At 36.1% G+C, this 22526-nt stretch overlaps 1 protein-coding gene and 1 non-coding gene across 2 annotated transcripts in view; one reads left to right on the top strand and one right to left on the bottom strand.

Moving 5' to 3' along the window:
* The window catches only part of HYCC2 (hyccin PI4KA lipid kinase complex subunit 2), a 67833-nt gene that overhangs the window by 23764 nt on the left and 21543 nt on the right, over nt 1–22526 (bottom strand). The window contains exons 5-9 of the mRNA XM_060151363.1: nt 18608–18688; nt 17545–17646; nt 11586–11765; nt 7347–7427; nt 5916–6031 (exon numbers count right to left, since the gene is read on the bottom strand). Coding sequence (XP_060007346.1) covers nt 5916–6031; nt 7347–7427; nt 11586–11765; nt 17545–17646; nt 18608–18658 — 530 coding nt within the window. The 5' untranslated portion in view covers nt 18659–18688. The remainder of the gene's footprint in view (nt 1–5915; nt 6032–7346; nt 7428–11585; nt 11766–17544; nt 17647–18607; nt 18689–22526) is intronic.
* LOC132522533 (U6 spliceosomal RNA) lies at nt 7795–7901 on the top strand. The gene has a single exon (XR_009541273.1). It is a non-coding gene; the product is annotated as a U6 spliceosomal RNA (small nuclear RNA).

Below are 22526 nucleotides of genomic sequence, written 5' to 3'. Positions count from 1 at the left end.
GACACTGAAAATAGAAAACTTAAGTGAAATAGGTCTTATTGGATATTGAGACCTCAAGTCCTCCTTCCCCATGTGGTCACAGAATGCTAGCAGCAAGCCCTCTGGTTAAGAGACTAGAAGAGTTTTCTTTGGGGAATTTGACCAACCTAAGAGGAAAGACTTAACGATATGGACTTGGGAAGTTCCCCAGCTGGATGGCCCAGTGAGAAGTTGTGAAGTTCACTGTCAATTAGCCCTACCAACATGGTCATTGCTTCTCTTTTTTTTTATTCCCCTACTTTTAAACATAAGCGGGAAAAAAGGATTACCAGACACCTGAGGAACTTCACTAACATGAAAATGAGATCAAAATAAAGAAATGGGGGGTGGCGGGGGCACAATTTGGAGGACACAGAGAACACAGAACAGGAAAAAATAAAGCTAATTATCATTAATATTCTAAAAGATGAGATGTTGTTTCAAAAAATAAAAAAACAAAAACACCAAAAAGGATCTATTTTAAAAGACCATTCAGAAAACAAGAACACGTTTTAGATATACAAAATATGATGACAGAAATTAAAAACTCAAGAAAAGGATTGGTGGATGAAGTTGAGGAAATACCACAGAAAGTGAAGCAAAAGGAAAAAGATATGGTGAATGGAAGAGGAAAGAGGACCACAATAGGAGTTCCCACATTCAAATAATAAAAGCTCCAGAAGAACGATAATAAAAGACGAGATAGATAAAAGACAAATAGTAAAAGACCAGATAAAATGGGGAGCCTAAACTAATTAACAAAAATAATTCAAGAAAATTCCCAGTCTGAAGGACATGAGTTTCTAAATAGAAAAGGTCCACATAGTGCTCAGCACAAAGGAGAAAATAAACCCACACCAAGAAATACCACCATGGAATTTCAGAATACTAAGAACAAAGAATGAGGATATAGGGTGCAGGAAACAGTGGATCCATCCACAGAGGAAAAAGACAAAGAGAATTCCCAGGATAAGAGTGAGGGGAGATCCCAAGATAATGTGTACACCAGGCAAAGAGGGCAACACAGTCCAGATTGGAGTAAGTCAAAAGGTTCCGAGATAAAACTGAGAAAATAACTGGTGTAAATGAAGTCTTGGAAGGCTATGTAGAAAACTGATAGAAAATTTGCAGGGTTGAATTACAAAGCACATAGTAAACAAAGAAAACAAAAGGCCAACGATGAACTTCAAGGAAAACAAAAAGATATGCAGGAAAGGAAAAGTAATAAACTAATCACAAAGCTCAGCCTGAATAGCTCTGATGAACAATGATCATTCATAATGATGAGAAATCTAAATAATGAGTTCCCCATAATTACAACATAAGATAGGACAATGAGAGAGGTAACAACCTAAATTTTTATCTTTCCTAGAGATAAGTTATTAGATAATGCCCCAAAGTGAAACATTAAAAAGCAGTAAATTACTCAAAGAAGTGGAGGTAAATATTAAAAGCAAGATTTCTCAACCTCAGCACTATTGGCATTTGGGGCTAGATAAGTGTGTGCTGTGGGGGGCTGGCCCAGGCATGGCAGGATGTTGAGCAGCATCCCTGACCTTTAACACTTGAGATGCCTGTAGCAGTCCTCCCTCCCACTCAGTTGTGACAACCAAACAAGTCTCCAGACATTGCCAAATGTTCCCTGGGGGGCAGAAGTGCCCTGGCTGAAAACCACTGGTTAAAAGTTGTTACATCTGGGAAGGGAGAAGTGGAAGGGAGAGGGAGCTGGAGATTGCAGTTCTTCTTAATAAGCTCTGTAGGATTAATGCATATTTAACTGAAAAAAAAAGGGTGTGTGTGTATGCGTATTACTGATACAGTCAGCTATACAAAAAAGTAAAATATACAGCAAAGACAAAACAATAGCACAATAATGAGATACCAATTGTCATACCCACTAGGATGGATATAATCAAAAAGATGGAAAATAAGTATTGGTGAGGATGCTGAGAAACTGGAACTATCATACACTGCTGGTGAGAATGCAAAATGGTATACCACTCTGGAAAACAATATGACAGTTCCTCAGAAAGTTAAGTATTAAGTTAAATACCATATAGGGACTTCCCTGGTGGTCCAGTGGTTAAGACACCGCACTTCCACTGAAGCGGGCACGGGTTCGATCCCTGGTCAGGGAAGTTCCTCATGCCATGTGGTGGAGCCAAAAAATAAAAATAAAATAAAAATAAAATAAAGTAAAATAAAATGAAATAAATACCATATAACCCAGCAATTCTACTAGGTATATGCTCAAAAGAACTGAAAATGTTTACACAAAAACTTGTAAACAAACAAATGTTGACAGCAGTATTATTCATAAATATTCCAAAACTGGAAATAACCCAAATATCCATCAATTGATGGATGGATGGATAAACAAAATGTATATTGTCATAATGGAATATTATTCAGTCATACAAAGGAACTACACACTACCACATAAACGAAACTTGAAAACATGTTAAGAAACCAGACACCACAAAAGGCCACATACTGTATAATTCCACTTATATGAAATGTCTAAAATATACAAAACCATAGAGATAGAAAGTGAGATACATGGTGGCCAGGGGCTGGGGAGAAAGGAAAGGGGAGTTCTTTTTAGTGTGATGAAAACATCCTGGAATTAGCTAGTGGTAGTGGATGCACAAGCTTGTGAATACACTAAATATCACTGAATTGTATACTGTAAAGGGGTGAATTTTATGGTATGTGAATTATATCTTAATTTAAAATAAATTTAAAAGTCAGTAATTAACTTAAAATGTACAAGTATAAAACACAGTGCAGTTTCCTCAATATTTAAAAAACTCTTGGGGAATTCCCTGGCGGTCCAGTGGTTAAGATTCCGTGCTTCCACTACAGAGGGCACGGGGTTCAATCCCTGGCTGGGGAACTAAGATCCCGCAAGCCTCTCAGTGCAAACAAACAAACAAAATAAATAAATAAACAAATAAAATCCTTGCCAATCACTAGAAAAAAAAATACACAGTTCAATAAAAAATATGAAAAAAAAAGAAATATGGACATAGGACATGAATATGCAGTTCACAGGTCAAGAAAAAATACTTAATGAATTAACATATTAAAAGCATTCAAGCCTAGTCATAATTAAAGGAATGCTAAGTAAAATAATGTGACATCAATTTTTAATGTTCAGATTGGCAAAGATTAAAAAATTTGAAAATATCCAGTACTGGGGGTTAGTATGAGGAAAGAGGCACTCCCAAACTACTTGTAGGAGATTCAATTAGTCCTTGGTTTTGGGGAGGGTAATTTGGCAATACTAACTCAAACTGAAAAAGCAGACATTCTTTAGCACAGCAATTTCACTGTTAGGAATTTATTTTACAGATACTTTGGTGCTCCCATGCAAATATTTATACAAAAAATATTGTGTTCCTTTTAGAGTGTTTAAAAAAACTGGAAAAAATCTAAATTTTAGTCAGAATGAGAGTGGTTAAAAACTGATAGTATGGGCACTTCCCTGGTGGCCCAGTGGTTAAGACTCCACGCTTCCACTGCAGGGGGTGCGGGCTCAATCCCTGGTGGGGGAAACTAAAATCTCGCATGCCACGTGGCATGGCCAAAAAAAAAAAAAAAAAAAAGCAAGTTGTACAACATGTAGAAATGAATCCAGTGTGTATGGGTCTGCAAGTGTTTAAGGCTGAATATATGCTTTTGCATGCATGAAAATTTTCTGGAAGGACACATAAAAAACTGCTAATAATTTAACTACTGAGAGTAGAAATGGGTGGTTAGAGGGAAGAGGACATATACTTTTCTCTTTGTACTCTTGCCTATTTTTACTTTATACTCTGTTCTATTTTAAATGTACCACAAGTATATATTGTTATACTTTAAAAAATTAAAATGAGAAAACAAAAAAGGAATCAGGTAACCAGATGATTTATGCAAACTAGTCTGCAAACAGTACTTATGAACCACTATTCTAATATACATTTTCTATTATTAAATGATTTGAGTACCCCAATATAACTGTATAGAAAAAAATTAAGTTGTTACTTTAAGTTGGGATAAGGCCTTCTCCAGGTGTTATACAGCACCCTGCTGGCTAATAAAGAACAATCACTAAAGCTGAATTCCAATATGTTAGGAAACAAGGGAAGCCACTGTGTTTTCTATCATATGTGTAATATTGGAAAGACCCTTAAGAAGAACTGGAATTCCAGACTGAAGCACTTGATCAAAGGTCAATAATTTAGAAATCTGCTTGATCCTATAGTCCTTCCATAACTCTAATATTATAACCAATAAGATAAGAGTACTATTTTACTATGAACATAAAATATTATATAACAAATAATAGTATCGGGACTTCCTCGGTGGTACAGTGGCTAAGACTCTGCACTCCTAATGCAGGGGGCCTGGGTTTGATCCCTAGTCAGGAAACTAATCCCACATGCCACAACTAAGAGTTCACATGCCGCAACTAAAGATCCCCACATGCCACGACGAAGATCCCAAAGATCCCGCAGGCCGCAACTAAGACCCAGTACAGCCAAATAAATAAATAAACAAACATTTTGTAAAAAAGAATAATAATAATAGTATCACTAACATATATTATGTTCCAGGCACTGTGCTAAGCATGTTTTAAGCATCATCTCATTTACTGCTCACAATAACCATGCAGGGCAATGTATGGTAAAAAATTTGGCCTTGCCCAAAGAAAGTTTTAGCCTTTGCCCTCAGCTTCTGGGAAGTAACCTATGTCATACCTGATAAGTTGTTTAGAGTGGAGGCTGGTGACACAGGCTCTCTTTGTTGGTAATGGCTAGATTGAAAGGCTATAAGACTGCGATGATTGATAGGATTAAGGTGAAAGTTTGGGTGAACTTTATGTGAAGTGACTGTGTCTCATTTACCTGAATGCATTATGGGAACAGATACTGTGTCTGTGTCTGAGGAACACTTCCCCTATCTAGTATTGTAAAACAGAAGCCATGTAAATCCATCCATCCTTCCTCTAATATTAATAGAACATGCTAAACTGGGATCAATAAGATTGTCCAAGCCTACAAGGTCATTAATTTGCTGAACAACAGCCCTGTGTGGAATACAGACTTGAACTTATGGTAGAAGCCAGTAAGTGCCACCTAGCAACAACTTCTGGGATTTGGGACCAGAAAATTTCCATTTGAGAGACAACCTGCTTACCAATGGGTATGAAGTGAGACTGCCCCCATGACTGAAACATAAAATAATCCTGAAATGTGAAATACCCATAATATCTTGGGTAATGTCAGAAAAACACCAGAAAAGTTCCATAATAAGTGCCAGAAGAGTTCCATAATAAGGTGCAAATGGTTTGTGCAGAAACATGCTACCAAGGGAATGGAAAGAAGTACTTATAGTACTCATAAGCAGGGAGGCAGGAAACCTCTTTTTCCCTAGGGCCAACTTTGGCACCACCTGACAATCTGCCAGATTCTATCTATCACCTAGATGGGCCCCTGTGAACAACTCTCTATTGATCAACAAAGAGCTGCTACGTTTATGGATGAGTATTTCACTGCTATGATGTATTTCACTAGTATGACATATTTAACTTTTGTCTTTTATCACACCAAACCTGAACCAAAGTAATTGTAGATAACTATTAAGCATAAATTAACAATTTTTACTGTCTGCAGTTTTTTTTTTTTTTTTTTTTTTTGCGGTACGCGGGCCCCTCACTGTTGTGGCCTCTCCTGTTGCAGAGCACAGGCTCCAGATGCGCAGGCTCAGCGGCCATGGCTCACGGGCCCAGCCGCTCTGCGGCATGTGGGATCTTTCCGGACCGGGGCACTAATCCGTGTCCCCTGCATCGGCAGGCGGACTCTCAACCACTGCGCCACCAGGGAAGCCCTACTGTCTACAGTTTTGACCATTACCGGTTTTGTGCAGTGAATGTTTCCCTCTGTGGATGAAGATCACTGTAAACAACCCTGATGAGATCATGCTGACACAATGCCCCTTCTGTCAAAGCCATGGATCCAATTGTTGAGGGCTACAAAAACAAGGTAAAGTATGAGACTGTGTCTCTAAAATGAAGTAAAAATCTATATCATGTGAGGATATTTAATCCTGTCTCAACAAAAGACAGTTTCAGACCATTTCTTCCGTTTCAAAACCTCTTCCATTTTTCTATTATATACATTCTACAGCTCCTTTTAAAAAGTATTTATACAATATATAAAACTAAAAATACAGTGCTTTGTTTTTCGAAATATTATGGAATGAATCTATATTTAGGACAGAATAAGAAAAGTCGCTGAAAAGAATAAAGGCTACAAATGAATCAACTTTAATTTGTTTGTTTCCAGAACTCAGAGCACTCTTGGGGACTATGCATTCAAACATGGAGGTTTTTCTAACTTCAGGAAGGGTGGTGCTCTCATTAATCTCATTCCACACTGAAGAAAGCAAGGTGCAGAGAGTTATAATTATGGAACACAAACAAGAATACTATGATCAAATGTCTCTTTAATAGTGACATAATTGATTTCATGTTTCTAAAGTTAGAAGAACCATCCATTTGTAAACTTTTCACTACACTCCATTTTATTTTGTAACTTGATACATGGAACACAGTTAAAATCTATTACTCAGAAATGTTCTAGGCTAAAATCAGCCCTGGTTAAATAGGAGGCATTCTATTTTCAACACAAAACAAAGCCCCAGGAGAATTAATTAAGAAAATAAATAGTTGCACAGAGCTATGAGGCAACTGGATACTGTTTGTTGGTAAGAAAATGGATTTCAATTTTTACACTACTGGTAAAGTTTCTTTAAGCGCTTTCCTCAAGTTTATGCACTGAAGGCCACTACAGACAAGAAGCTTGCTTCAAAGCCTGTGTCCTTAAAGAGAGCAGGCAGAAGGAGTTCAGCTCAACAGGAGTCATCTATCTATATAATTATCAGTGTTCTCACAATCTTCAACCAAACAAATATAAGCAAAAATCAGAAGTGTAATTATTTTCCTAAAAAATAATGAAAATAAAGCAATCTAACATAGATGATTTCTAATTAATATGGAAGACAAAAAAATTAAAAGAGGATTTTTGAAAATATTTTTGAAAAAAAAAAGGCCAAAAATGATACTGGTAGAAGAATGAAAAAGAAATAAACCAGAACTAGAGGAAAATTTTCCATTAATTACATTCTCTATCCCTTGACAACAGCTCAGCTTTATATCACTAATAACAAACATCTCCATTAAGAAACAAATCAGTAAAGATGTGTTAGGAATATTTATCTCTAGTAAGAAATTGACTTTTACTCAACATAATTTTTAAAAATTCTACCTTTCCAGTCTTACTTACCTCATGGTATATTGAAGGCTTGGATAAGGAAGGGATAGTAAAAGACAGAACTTTATTGTTCCCATCTTTATCAGCAATTTCCTATGGTTAAAATAAAATAGAGATAATGAAATAATCACAGGACTATATTAAAAGAAATAATAATTACTTTCTTAACAAATATATCACTGGCAATTGAGGAGAATGTTTAGAAATAGTAATATATAAAAATATTATTACCCTAGTATTTCTTTTCTAACCTATTAGCAGATTTTGTACACTTTGGTAGTTGAGTTATCCTTTGAGAGACACTGAAAGATATAATACTACAATCAATCAAATACACCATGACAACAAAGACATGAAGTAGGTGCACAAATTTCATGATAAATTTACATACAGGCTAGGGAGATTACAAGTGATCAGATCTTTTAGTTGAAACATGACTGAATTTAAAAGATTAAAATCACTGCTCGCTTCGGCAGCACATATACTAAAATTGTAATGATACAGAGAAGATTAGCATGGCCCCTGCACACGGATGACATGCAAATTCGTGAAGTGTTCCATATTTTTGGAATGGGAGAAAATATTTGCAAGTGATGCGACAGACAAGGGCTTAATCTCCAAAATATACAAACAGCTCATATAACTCAACAACAACAAAAACAACCCAATCGAAAAACGTGTAGAAGACCTTAATAGACATTTCTCCAAAGAAGACATACAGATGGCCAGTAGGCACATGAAAAGATGCTCAACATCATTAATTATTAGAGAAATTCAAATCAAAACTATGAGATACCACCTCACACTGGTCGGAATGGCCATCATTAAAAAGTCTATAAATAAGAAATGCTGGAGAGGTTGTGGAGAAAAGGGAACCCTCCTACACTGTTGGTAGGAAGGTAAGTTGGTATAGCCACCACGGAAAACAGTATGGAGGTTCCTCAGAAAGCTAAAGGTAGAATCACCACATAAAAAATTAAAATGAAAGGTTTTAGCCAAGAAATCCACACTTATTAAAATATGAAACACAGGGCTTCCCTGGTGGCACAGTGGTTAAGAATCTGCCTGCCAATGCAGGGGACACAGGTTCGAGCCCTGGTCAGGGAAGATCCCACATGCCATGGAGCAATTAAGCCCGTGAGCCACAACTACTGAAGCCTGTGCACCTAGAGCCCATGCTCCGCAACAGGAGAAGCCACCGAAATGTGAAACCCGCACACCTCAACGAAGAGTAGCCCCCGCTCACCACAACTAGAGAAAGCCTGCGTGCAGCAAAAATAAATAAATTCATAGAAAAAAAAAAAAAAGGAAAAACACTGTTGTAACACAGGATGAATCTTAACTAAAAGAAAATCTTACAATTATTCAGCAATAAATTAATGACCTGAAATAAGCTACATATTAACATAATTAATAGTAGTCCAAGTGATTAATCGTAAGTCCATACTTAAGTGGTTTTTACTGACTACAAAAACATTCCTGTGATTTTTAAAAGCACTTTATCTTTCACAGAAAAGGTCAACAGCATCTATTTCTACAGTCTCTGGCACCACCAATCTTCTACAGGTATCAATAAAAATCTGCCTACAGACTTCCCTGGTGGTGCAGTGGTTGGGAATCCACCTGCCAATGCAGGGGACACGGGTTCAAGCTCAGGTCTGGGAAGATCCCACACGCCGCGGAGCAACTAAGCCGGTGCGCCATAGCTACTGAGCCTGCGCTCTAGAGCCCGTGAGCCACAAATACTGAGCCCATGCACCACAAATACTGAAGCCCACATGCCTAGAGCCCGTGCTCCACAGCAAGAGAAGCCACCGTAATGAGAAGTCCGCGTACCACCAACGAAGAGTAGCCCCCTCTTGCCGCAACTAGAGAAAGCCTGCAGGCAGCAAGGAAAACCCAGTGCAGCACTCCCCACCAAAAGAATAGATATGAGATCCTATTAAAAAAAAAAAAAAGATCTAATAATGTTTTAAAAAAAAAAACTGCCTACAGACGCCAGCAATTAGAGAGGTGAAATGCTCCTCCTGCATCACTCCTTTTCTGTACTGTCTTTAGCCTGTTTCTTTTAAAACTCATATTAGTATACATAACTGGCATAAAATACAGACAGAGAAGACTGCCCTAGAAGGAAGGCAGTCAGAGAGAGACTGAGTAGTTGCACAGCATAAGAGGAAGAAACAACAGGAAAAAAACCCAACTATCATCACCAAGACACAAACCCAAAAGAACTTCCCTATAGGGCTAGTTTTGGGGTTTAATATGTCACAGGAGAGTACCAATTACATGTGAACAATGGCCATACCTCTAACTTTGGCAGGAAAATGGTTTAAAAATCCCTAGAAAGATCATTTAACTACTCTGTAGGCAAAATAGTTACCACCACATCTGGGCCACTGTGCCTCAGAGAACATCTATGCTAAGATGAATGGGCCTGATTTAAGTTAGGCAATAAAATTTTAATTTTTACTCCTAAATTTCAAATTAAGCCAAATACTTTTTATTTATATCTGTGTATACATCTGTGGAGAAGGGTGTTATGAAATTTTTTTAAGTTGAGGGCAATATAAAACTCTCTCTTGGGCTACTGAAGCAAGGGAGAAATGCTGGAGTGAGAAAAGAACAAAAGAGAAATTAATATATAAAAGAAATCCAGTGTGGTAAGAAAAATCGAGAACCACAGAGAAGAGAGAACACCGGTATCAAGGGAATTAAAAGAAGACAGAAACCTGATGTTACATTTCTGATATATAATTGAGCATTTTTAAAACAGTACACTATTTTTTTTTTTTTTTTTTTTTTTTGCGGTACACGGGCCTCTTACTGCTGTGGTCTCTCCCGTTGCGGAGCACAGGCTCCAGATGCACAGGCTCCGCGGCCATGGCTCACGGGCCCAGCTGCTCTGCGGCACGTGGGATCCTCTTGGACCAGGGCACGAACCCGTGTCCCCTGCATTGGCAGGTGGACTCTCAACCACTGCGCCACCAGGGAAGCCCAAAACAGTACACTATTTTTGAGATACCAAAAGATAATTAAACCATAGCACCAACAAGTACCGTCAAGAACTTGTCAGGCATCCCACTATACAAAATTTTTTGCTTCATTTGTCCCACTACTGAATTTTATTACATTAAACAAGACAAATGATAGCTTAATGTCAAACATAATCTAAAACACTAAACTCAATTTTTAAATCAACATTTACTAAGTGCCTTGCTAAGCACTAGAAACACAGTGATATGTGAAACAAATTTCCTACTTTAAAAGAAAAAATCAGGCAAGGTAGCAAAATAAAGAATTTTATACCTACACCAGCTTTTCATTAAAAAAACCCATCTTTAATTATGGTATAACTATTACTACTACTATTTATAATAATAGTGGTAAACATTAGATAAACACCTCAGAAACATGTTGGGTTCTTCTAATTGCTTTCAATCCTACTAACAATGTTTTATTTCTGTTTTACAGGACGAGGCAACTGAAGTCAAGATATTAAGTAACTTGCTTAAATTTAAAACAGCCAGTAAGTGACAGTACCTGATTTTAAACAAAATACAAGTGATTCCACAGGCCAGGCTCCGTCCTTCAGATTCTAGTGATGGAAATGTTTTTTAATGATTTTTTTTAAGGGATAATACTTAGAGGAATGAGCACTGGTGCAGAAGAATATTTATTTTTTGTGAGATTCAATGTTTTGTGAGGTACTTTGGTTGAGGTACCTCTCAACTACAAACTTAACTTTAATATATGGAGCATCTGTTTACAGGGAATACACAGAATATAAGAATTCAAAGGGCAGGAATTTCAATACCAATGTTCTAAACTGGGCACCAGGAGGAAAAAAAAAAAAACAACAGAATAATAACATTTAAGGTATTTAAGAATTCCTTAGAAGAAAAAGTTTCATAAATAATGTATCAAATACATAATGTTTTATCAAATGATTAAAAATAAATTAAAAAAATTAAATGCAAGACATTCATAAATATCAATCAAATAAAATAATTAGAAAAATAAGCCATAAAATATTAATAATGCTATCAATTATAAGTTTCACCTACTTTATAAAATGCATTACCAGCAATTACTTATTAATTACTGTACTCAATTACTGTACTCAATTTAGTTAATTCAAATAAGTTATTCAAGAGACATTTAAATTTATTTTCCTCTAAATATTCTTCAAGTATTACTTCAGAGGACTTTAAAAAATACTTAAAATTTCCCAAACTATCATTTTCCACTTACCAAATTGTAAATTCCTAAAAGTAGTGCTTCAATGCAACCATTACTCTGTCTGTCTCGGCTAACTGTAAGCCGTAAATAAACCCACATCAATTCTGGCAAGAACTGCAGTGTGAACCTCTTAAGTCGAACTTCAGAGCTACGGTAGAGCTCAAACAGCTGGTGGCAGACAGGCTCCAGGAGCTAAGAAGAAAATAAAGTGCATCAGTTATTTCCATTCTTTTGGCTGTAACTGTAATTTTTTTTTAGGCACATATACTTGTATAATATTTTTAAAATAAATTCTCAACATTAATTTTTGCTTATTCTGAATCAATGCAACCAGAACCTCAATCTCTATTTAATAACTCAGAGACTACACATTAAACTGACCAATCCAGTAACTGCAAGAAGTACTTTGTGCCCAGATAATAACAACATATCTTTCAATACACTGTACTATTAAACTTATTAGATAATTAGTTCTTTAACCAATGCACTACTTCATATTTAGTGAGTTTCCTTTTCTGTTATTACCAAACCTTACTATCCTCCATTTTTAAAAGTTTCTATTGGAAGAAAATAATTTCAAATAATCTTGTTGGAAATAAACTTTAAATCTCAACTTAAGACTATGATTTAAACAAATTATATACCACTCAGTAGATAAAGGGACTTGGCAATACATAATATTTGGACATCCAAAATGCTCGTTAATAGTTTAAATACATACAAGTAAAACAGATTACTTCTATGTTTTAAGACTGACAAATTCTACTAATTATATTTATTGGAAAGATTTTGAAAAGGAGGAAGTATAACTATACAGAAATAGCTTTTCCAATGTTTAACTGGATAATTTTTCATATAATATCATACCATATGACTTATAAGGAACTTCATAATCTTAAAAACTGAAGAAAATGAGCAGTTTAAACAAACCTCCCCTTTTCCCCTAAACTTGTACTGCTAATTTAGACTGGTTTTGTTAGAATAACTGCAGACTTCACAAAACTGGCTATGATTTTAAAATGCAGATAAAACACTGAGAGGAAACTATAAAAAAATTTAACACTAGCTTTTGTTTTGTTTTTAAAAATTTTTTATTGGAGTATAGTTGATTTACAATGTTGTGTTAGTTTCAGGTGTACAACACAGTGAATCAGTTATACATATACATATATCCACTCTTTTTAGATTCTTTTCCATATAGGTCATTACAGAGTATTGAGTAGAGTTCCCTGTGCTATTCAGTAGGTCTTTATTAGTTATCTACTTTATAGATAATAGTGTCACACTAGCTTTTAAAAAAAAAGAACGATTCAGTAATTTATATGCTTACTTCTATTCTGAATGATTATAATAATATATATATATACACTTGTATATCTGCTTGAATGTAGTTATATATGTCTGTAATAATCTAGCACTCTAGAATAAAGTCATTACTTTCAAAATTTTAAATTAAAAGTCAACAAATCCTATGTTGATTGTACAGTTAATATACTTAGATGACTTAAGCTTAGCTCTTAATAAACAACTTTAAAGCTAAAAAAATTTACACACCTAGTCTAGTAACTACTAAGCTCTTTATATGAAATCACTCTCATAGGATTTAAAATATTAAAAAACATTCCAACTCTACCCTTACACGGAAGTCTAGACCAGTCAGACAATTTGCCCAAGGTTACAGAAATTAGTAGCAGAGAAAGACACCAGAATTCAGATCTTCTGACACCAAGTTGATGTTCTCACTATACCGCATTTCTTATACCGGATGGAAGTGGAGGAGGAGGTGAGCGTTGTTTAATTACAAATAGTGTAGTCCATGTAGTGCCAATAACGAAGTAATAAACTTTTGAAAATGGTCAGCTGCTGGCAACTTTGTAAAGTACTGACAACAATATTCAGCTCCTTAGGACAATTAAACATTGTTGCGCTCATAAATTTATGTATTAAAAATATATGTCCATGTTTCAAATCTACTTTCCTCTTTAGTAAAAGACTCTAAAATTGCCTTCTCTAAATTTCACTGGCTATGGTACAATTACAATTTGTCTACGTCATAAAGACCTTATTTTCCTTCCTCAACAGCAAGTACATTGGCATGTAGAGACTATACTTTAATAAGCATTGCAAAGATATACAGAGTTACCAAAATTATTACTCTGCTTTTTTTTAAAAGGAGGGAGGAGTGGCTGGCAATCCAGTAAATTTTCATCAACTCCACTGCAAAATAAGACTGTTAAAAACCTGCCAATGTGCTCTGTTAAAATTTTTAATTCTAAGCATATGTTATCATGCCATCATGTTCTCAATTTTTCAGTGTCAGAAATGACCTCCCCTAAATGGTGCTATCACCCACAGCAAAAGGTGTTAAAAATCATTATCTTCTCGTTAAATAAAAGCTTAAGAATAATTTACACCTTCCCCAAACTTAGCAAATAGTTTTGACATGATAATTACTAAGAGGCATGCCATATGATGAACGCATTGAGAGCAGTTTGGGTGGAATAATGGAGACTGAACCCAAATATGAGTGGGTCAAAGAAAAAATATGAGGTGAGGAAATTGGCACAAGTAGACAGAGACTATGAATAAGCAATACTTTATAAAGTTCATTGGGAAGAAGGACAGAAAAATGGGGTAGATAATAAAATAGGAGGCAAATCAAAGAAGGTTTTTTAAAAAATAGAATATGGTTGTTTATCATATTCCTTTCATCAGAAAGGAAAAAAAAATCAGTGACAGGGACTTCCCTGGTGGCACAGTGGTTAAGAATCCACCTGCCAATGCAGGGGACATGGGTTCGAGCCCTGGTCCGGGAAGATCCCACGTGCCACAGAGCAGCTAAGCCTGGGCGCCACAACTACTGAGCCTGCACTCTAGAGCCTGCGAGCCACAACTACTGAGCCCGCATGCCACAACTACTGAAGCCTGCACGCCTAGAGCCCATGCTCTGCAACAAGAGAAGCCACCGTAATGAGAAGGCTGTGCACCACAATGAAGAGTAGCCCGTGCTCGCCACAACTAGAGAAAGCCCTCACGCAGCAATGAAGTCCCAACATAGCCAAAAATAAATAAATTAATTAATTAAAAATAAAACACTGCTGTTTTAAGAAAAAAGGAATCAGTGACATAGGAAAGGGAGGGGATAACTGCAGTACCGATCTTTGAGGTAGTTAGAGAAGATGGGATTCAGGCCTAAGTGGAAGAGATGGCCTTTGATACAACCTGAGACACTTCATCTACCGAACAGCAGAAATGGCAGGAGAGTGTGGGTAGAGATGCTGGTAGAGTGGTAGATTTGAATGGGAGAATAGAGTTTCCAACTATTTTCTTCTTTTATAATGACACAGAAGGCAAACTAAAAATGAGGAGGAAGGGCAGTAAGTGTGAGGAAAGAGAAGGTATAAAATGAACACTGGGACAGTTGTACCAATGAAATATTATGTGCTCATTTATGATTTTTAGTCCTGCATTTAAATGGAAAAAGTTAACAAAATTGTGTTTTTTCCAGGTACGTTCAGCTGCTCAGGTACAGGCATGAAGTGGATGGCTGGGTTTTATCCAGTGTTGAGATTTTGCCCAAAGAATATGAACTAAGGGAATGACAGGCAAAGGAGCTCAGAATGTTTGCAAGGGAATGACTGTAATGATGGATCAAGAAAATTTAGCTAAGAAAAGAGGCAAGTGAGACATTTGAAGGAAGTGAGACATTGAAGGGAGGAAAAAGGACAACCAAATCATAAAAAAGCAATAGGGTTAATGGTCTCCTTGAAGTGGAAGAACTGCTAGAGTGACTAAGGGATCTGGAAGGAGGGAAAGGAGAAAAATAAAGCAACATGTTGGTCTAGAGATTAAAACTTGAGCTGTAGTACAGGTTGGCCATGATATGTAATATTAAACTTCTTTGGGAATTCCCTTGCGGTCCAGTGGTTAGGACTCAGCGCTTTCACTGCCTTGGCCCGGGTTCGATCCCGGGTTGGGGAACTAAGATCTCTCTTGTGCAACATGGCACAGCCAAAAAACAAAACAAAACAAAACAACAAAAAAAGAACTTCTAGGAAATATACTTTCTTAAGAACTTTCATGGTATTTAAGGCAAATTTGTTTCTTATTAAGTAAATAATACATTTATGTTTCAGAATATAACAAAATCAGGACTAAAAGGGTTCTCCTTCTAGAACTGAAGTCCAGAATTGCTTTGAGATTCTACGGAACTTAACACTCTGTTTTTCTGAAGTATGAATGCATGGTTAGAATCTTACGACCTGACAGGAGAAAGGATGGAAAGACAGACCTGTTCTAGTAACTGGTTGATTATAATGACTGCTGGGTCTTGATCTTGAGTCTCTCAAGTTGTAATTTTTCTATTTCTAGCCTTGACAAAGTCTCACACATTAGTATTATGAAGTATGACAATATAAAGTGAGTTAATTCTTATAATATCGCAGCTTCCAAAGCATAAAAGAAAAAATGGAAGCCAATACATTTCACATACTTGTGAGTCCTAATGAAAACGACAGCATTTTAGAATCTCATTTCGTATTTTACTATTCTTTTTTTTCCCCCCGGTGATTCTTTTTTGGCCGCGTGGCTTGCAGGATCTCACTTCCCCAACCAGAGACTGAACCCGTGCCCTTGGCAATGAAATCGTGGAGTTCCAACCACTGGACCGCCAGAGAATCCCATATATTTCACTATTCTTCTAATCAATATTTATTAAGTGTTCATTATGCACATGATAAAATACTGGATTCTAGGGAATTAACAGATATATATGTTAACAGATATAGCATATACGACCACTGCTCATGAAGAGCTTACAATTTAAAGAGAAAGCATGAAACAAATGCATTTTAATAAGCAAAGCTTAATGTTAAGACAGTGCAAAACAAGGGATACATACATTCAATATTCACACAGAATTTTGAAAACTCCTGACCAAGAAGGCTATGCATATATGTCCATTACCATACCTAAAGTTATAAAACATTCAAAAATACATAGCAAGAGAAAAAGAAGCAAATGAATCCTGCGGTTGCTGCTACAAATAGCAACAGATGCAAGCCCAACTGAGAGCCAATCCAAGTTTAGGAGATAGGAAAGAAAGAGGTCAATAAGCAAGCTTTTAGTGATAGTACAAAAATGAAGATGCACTTTAAGTTAAGCTGCTGGTTAGGAGATGATTACCTGAACTTCTTCAAACTCACTCCAGTACACAGCAGAGGCACTCTTGGAGGCTGTATCTGGGAAGATAAGAAGCTACTTTCCTGTGTGTTCCTTTCATTTCATTTTAAAGCATACATGAATCCAGTGGTGATAAAACTGTATGTCATACTATTGTGTTAATGGAAAGAAAATGTGTGTATTTTGTGTAAGTTAAAACATAGAGCCAATAGCTGCACCTTTTTTCCCTTCTAGCACAGGCTAAATAATAGGAAACTGTTATTCTAAGTTTACTGATCCTGACTATTTAGGCTTTCTCTGATCATTTTCAAACTAAACTTACAGCAGCATCATTTCATGTTACCAGTTTGACTGAATTCACTAATTAGAGTGATTACACATAGTTCTTTACCGTCAATAAAAGGACTGCAAACAATACTTAAAATTAATAAATCTCAATCAGTATATGGTTAAAATTTGGACTCCAGGAAAGGAAACATTCCAGAACAGGAAACAGAGAAAAGTTGCAAATTAAATAAATAATCTACTGAGATGGTGGTCATTCAAATCAAGAATCAAAACATACTGTCCTCAACAGGAACAAATTTAATCAAAACATTAAAAAATATGGAGGTCATGGGGAAAGCCAAAGCAACTATCAGAATGAAAAATAGCAGAAAGAAAGTTTTCCAGTCCCACTGGAAGGATTTAAAAAAAAGAAGGAAAACTGCAAAACTTATATATATGTGTTTTAGTGCATATATTTCATTATGTACTACATTAAAATTACTTTTCTTATAAACTCTCCTACCTCATTATTCGAATCTTGAATAACTTTGTACAGGGCTGGTACCAGTGTTTTTTTCCGGTGTAAAGTTGCTGCATAATTGGTGATCTGAGTGTCAGGTAATGCCTAAAAGAAAACATCAAAGGAAACCAAAAATGAACTTAATATTTGAGAAGTTAGAAACTTTATTTTATATAAGTTCCTCTTGAAAAGATTTGTAATTGAGTCAACTAAGAAAAGTAAAAATAATTAATATAAGAAATAACCATGAGAGTTAATAAATCAAATTAGTTAGGATGTTATACAATTCTTCTAACTACTCAACAATGAGAAATGATTAGAAATCACACATTACACCAAGATTTGCTGAAATGAGTCACCTTATAATCTAGTCTAAAAAATTAGTGTGCAATAAATACTTTTGTTTTTAATGAGGTGTGCATTTTTTTAAGTCTTTTTATTGAATTTGGTACAATATTGCTTCAGTTTTGCATTTTGTTTTCTTGGCCGCGAGGCATGTGGGATCTTAGCTCCCCAACCAGGGATCAAACCCACACCCCCTGCATTGGAAGGCGAAGCCTTAACCACTGGACCGCCAGGGATGTCCCTGAGTGTGGGATATATTTCAATTCTTGTATTTTATGTTCACAAAACACTTATTTCCATAGTGTTTATAAATTATATAGTTTTCAATCAAATTAATGAGTGAATTTTTAATCACAGGAAATAAAAATATAAGGTACAAATCTCATTTCTGTGCCTTATTAAAACTTGGAGGCTTCCCCTCTTTTATTGAATATATCTTAAAATTTATATATCACCTTATCAATCCATTGATATCAATCCATATCAATTATACTCCAAAGTAGCAAAAACAAGTTTACTAGCTTCATTTTTACATTACCTTCTAGCCATTATTCACATTAGTGCCTAAAATTTTTAAAGAGGTGCAGCTATAGAAACATGTTATTTCATATTTTGCCATTCCTACTTCATAACTTTTGTTTCAGTTTTTCCATGAACATGTATAACTGAATTACTGATATATAGAATCATATGACACATTCTTATCCTCAATCCAATCTACCTTGAATTCTGATAACCATTCTTCCACAACGCCACGTTCAGATCCCAGCATCTTCTTCTACCTTCTATTCCTCTTTTCTCTCTGAAAGAAAAAGGCACTGAACTTGAGGACAGTGTTACTTACAGGAACTATCAAAGGTAAATGATGTGTGCCTTTCACTAAAGGAGAAACTCATCTAGTGTATATTTTAGATAAGGAGGCTTACTTTTAGACTAGTGTTCAATTAAAACAGAACTGTTTATAAGAAATAAGTTCTATTTTTAATGATACGTTTGAAATCTATTTTCCTAATGCTTTTCTATTTTCCAATTATACTCCAAAGTAGCAAAAACAAGTTTACTAAGTAAAATCAAACTGCACATTACCCAAGACAAATGCACAGTCTATGCCTAGAGCTTTTACCAAATATACAACTGGCACATACAACTGGAAAAAGTTATACATAATAGAACACTGTGACAGATTTTTACAAAGGTAAAAAAATTAGAAATCAAGGGTTATATGTACAGCTATAAACATATATATATATATTATATGAAATAAGGCCTTTGAAGTAGGTAGATTTATATGTTTTCTAAAATGGAAAAATAGCCAGATAGAAAAAGCAAGTTGTACAACAGTATATAAGCTATAATAATTCCACTAAAAATTATATAAATGTGAAAAAGCTGGGAGGAAAAATATATATACTAAACTATTAAGTGTTGGCCTCTGAAGGAAGGATTACTGAGGATATTCTAATTATGTAACTTTGAATTATAAAAAAAAATAAAAATTGGTATGTATTATTTTTTAAGTGAGACAAACAACAGAAGGTTTTTGGTTTTAAATTTAAGGCTCAAAAGGTAACCAAAAGAAAAAAGGAATTTCTTGGGCAGGGAGGGAAATGTCTCCAGAGCAAATGAAATGAAAGTTCCTTTATTAAAAAGACATATTTATCAAAAAGACGATATGTGTCATATTCCATAATAAATTTCTATCTAAAAAAAAGAAATCAGATTTTCTAAACCCCTTCCTTTCCCTAAATATCCATATATAATACACTATACCAAGTATTATATAAGCAAGGAGTACAAAAAGGAGTAAGAAATGCCCCTTATTCTCAAGTAGCAAATGCTCTTAAGATGGACTGGTGGATTTATTCAAATAAATTGCAAGAGGAAAAAAGAGACAGCAGATTAAAAGATATGTTAAGAAAAATCAAGAACCAAAGTATGAATCTTATTTGGATTGATTCAAACAATAAAAAAGAGCATAACACAATTGGAAAAGGTTAAACATGACTTATTGTATGACTTATTACTTAATACTGGATGATACTAATTCAAGGAATTATTATAGGTTACTTTTATATTTGATAATGGTATTATAATTAGGCTTTTTACTTATTTATTTTTTAAATACAATTTATTTATTATTTTGTCCACATCGTGTGGCACGTGGGATCTTAGTGCCCCAACCAGGGATCGAACTTGTCTCCCGCCCCACCCCGCCCCGGCAGTGGAAGCGTAGAATCTTAGCAACTGGACAGCCATAGAGGTCCCTATAGTTAGGTTTTTTAAAATACTGTTTCTCTCTTGCAAGATTCACACTGAAATATTTACTGGTGAAATGATATCTGGGATTTCCTTTTTTAAAAAATATATATATATTTAAATTTATTTATTTTTGGCTGCATTGGGTCTTCGTTGCTGTACGCAGGCTTTCTCTAGTTGCGGAGAGTGAGGGCTACGCTTTGTTGTGGTGCTCGGGTTTCTCATTGCGGTGCTTTCTTTTGTTGCGAAGCACAGGCTCTAGAGCGCAGGCTCAGTAGTTGTGGCGCACGGGCTTAGTTGCTCTGCGGCATGAGGGATCTTCCCAGATGAGGGCTCGAACCCGTGTCACCTGCATTGGCAGGCGGATTCCTAACCACTGCGCCACCAGGGAAGCCCTGGGATTTGCTTTAAAATAATCGGGATGAGGGTAGCCAAAGGAGGAGAGTGCATTGGGTATAGATAAAATATGACTGGCCGTAAGTTGATAACCACTGAAGCTAACTGGTATACAAGTTTCATTACACTACTCTACTTTGTTATAGGTTTGAAGTGTTCCATAATGAACTTCAAGGGGGAAAAATAAAGGATCAATGAACTAACTCTACATACAAATCATAATATACATGATATAAAACAACAGTTCTTAACCTTTTTTGGGGCGGGGCAAAAGCACAAAGTTACAGACCCCCTTTGATAGCTGAGCAAAACTATGTACTGATCCCTACTTCAGAAAAAGATAAATATGATGCCTGCACGTACATGATTTTACAAATAATTTCAGGAAGTTCACTGATTCACTAAAGCCCATTAATAGATATGGACTCCCAAGTTATAAACTCGTGAAGAAATGAGACTCTTAAAAATAACTTTATGAAATAGAGCACAACTACACTTCCTAATGATAATGTCCTTCAAAGAAGTCATTTTGTAAGGTTCCTATATTTACTACAATGATTGTTCAAATCAGTCAGAATTTTCTTTTTTTCTTTCAAGTACCAATTAGTTAAGTAGTACTAAGTACTCTGTATAACCTAGTACTTCACCTAAAAATGGACTCCATGACATAATTATCATTACTGTGTATCTTGCTCTATGCAAATTACACCTCTTTAAAAAAAATTTAACTATAAAAAATAAAATAACAAGCCTAGATCCATCATACATTATAACTTTCAGTTATAAATAATGGGCTAAATATCCTAAGGCAGTTGCCCCTGGAAGCTTCTCAGAAAGAACTCAAGGAGGCAACTGACCAAAAAGCAAAGGAATGATTCAGTCAGAAATTCATCAATCCATTCCATAAATATTTCTTTCTTTCTTAATAATAATTCATTATTATTTTTGGCTGTGTCGGATCTTAGTTGTGGCACGCGGGCTCTCTAGTTGTCCCGCAGCATGTGGGATCTTAGTCCCCTGACCAAGGATCGAACCCACATTCCCTGCATTGGAAGGCAGATTCTTAACCAGACCACCAGGGAAGTCCCCCATAAGTATTTCTTAAGCAAAAACTATATACCTGCCATTATGCTAGGAGCTGGAAGTACAATGGTAAACAGAATCAGATGTAGACTCACTCTAATGGGGCACTTCCCTAGTGGAGGAGGCTAAACACATTTTTGCAGAGACAAGGAGTAAGAAGGAAAGGTACACGAAAGCGTAAAACAAAGGAACCTAGTGCTGATGAAGGTTCCTCTGAGGTAGCACTTAAACTGAGATATCAAAGATCAGTAGGAGTCAAGGGGAATAGTGAAGGAACATTCTAGAAAGAGGGAACAGCATATAAAAAGGTTCTGTGGGGGCTTCCCTGGTGGCGCAGTGGTTGGGAGTCCGCCTGCCGATGCAGGGGACACAGGTTTGTGCCCCGGTCCGGGAAGATACCACATGCCGTGGGGTGGCTGGGCCCGTGAGCCATGGCTGCTGAGCCTGCGCATCCGGAGCCTGTGCTCCACAACAGGAGAGGCCACGACAGTGAGAGGCCCGCGTACCGCAAAAAAAAAATAAAATAAAAAATAAAAGGTTCTGTGGCAAGAAAATAACATAGGAAGATGTAGAATCTGAAAGAATATCCAAGTGGTTAGGAGCACAGAGAGCAAGGGGCATGGTTGAGGGCAGAGAGAGAGAGGCATGGGCTGATGTTATAATAAACAAGACCTTCTAGTCTACATTAAGTATGGAAAGTGACTGAGGATAAGATTAAAGGTTTGAAAGGCTTACCTGGCTATGATGCAGAGAACACTCTTTCAAAGCTAGCTGCAAAATTCCCATTAGCAAGAAGACTAGGGGCTTCCCTGGTGGTGCAGTGGTTGGGAGTCCGCCTGCCAATGCAGGGGACACGCGTTCACGCCCTGGTCTGGGAGGATTGCACATGCCGCGGAGCAGCTAAG

Source organism: Lagenorhynchus albirostris, chromosome 6 (genome assembly GCF_949774975.1).
Source record: "Lagenorhynchus albirostris chromosome 6, mLagAlb1.1, whole genome shotgun sequence".
Lineage (NCBI taxonomy): Eukaryota > Metazoa > Chordata > Mammalia > Artiodactyla > Delphinidae > Lagenorhynchus > Lagenorhynchus albirostris.
Note: the sequence above shows the minus strand (reverse complement) of the source record. Positions and strands in the feature narration are given on the sequence as shown.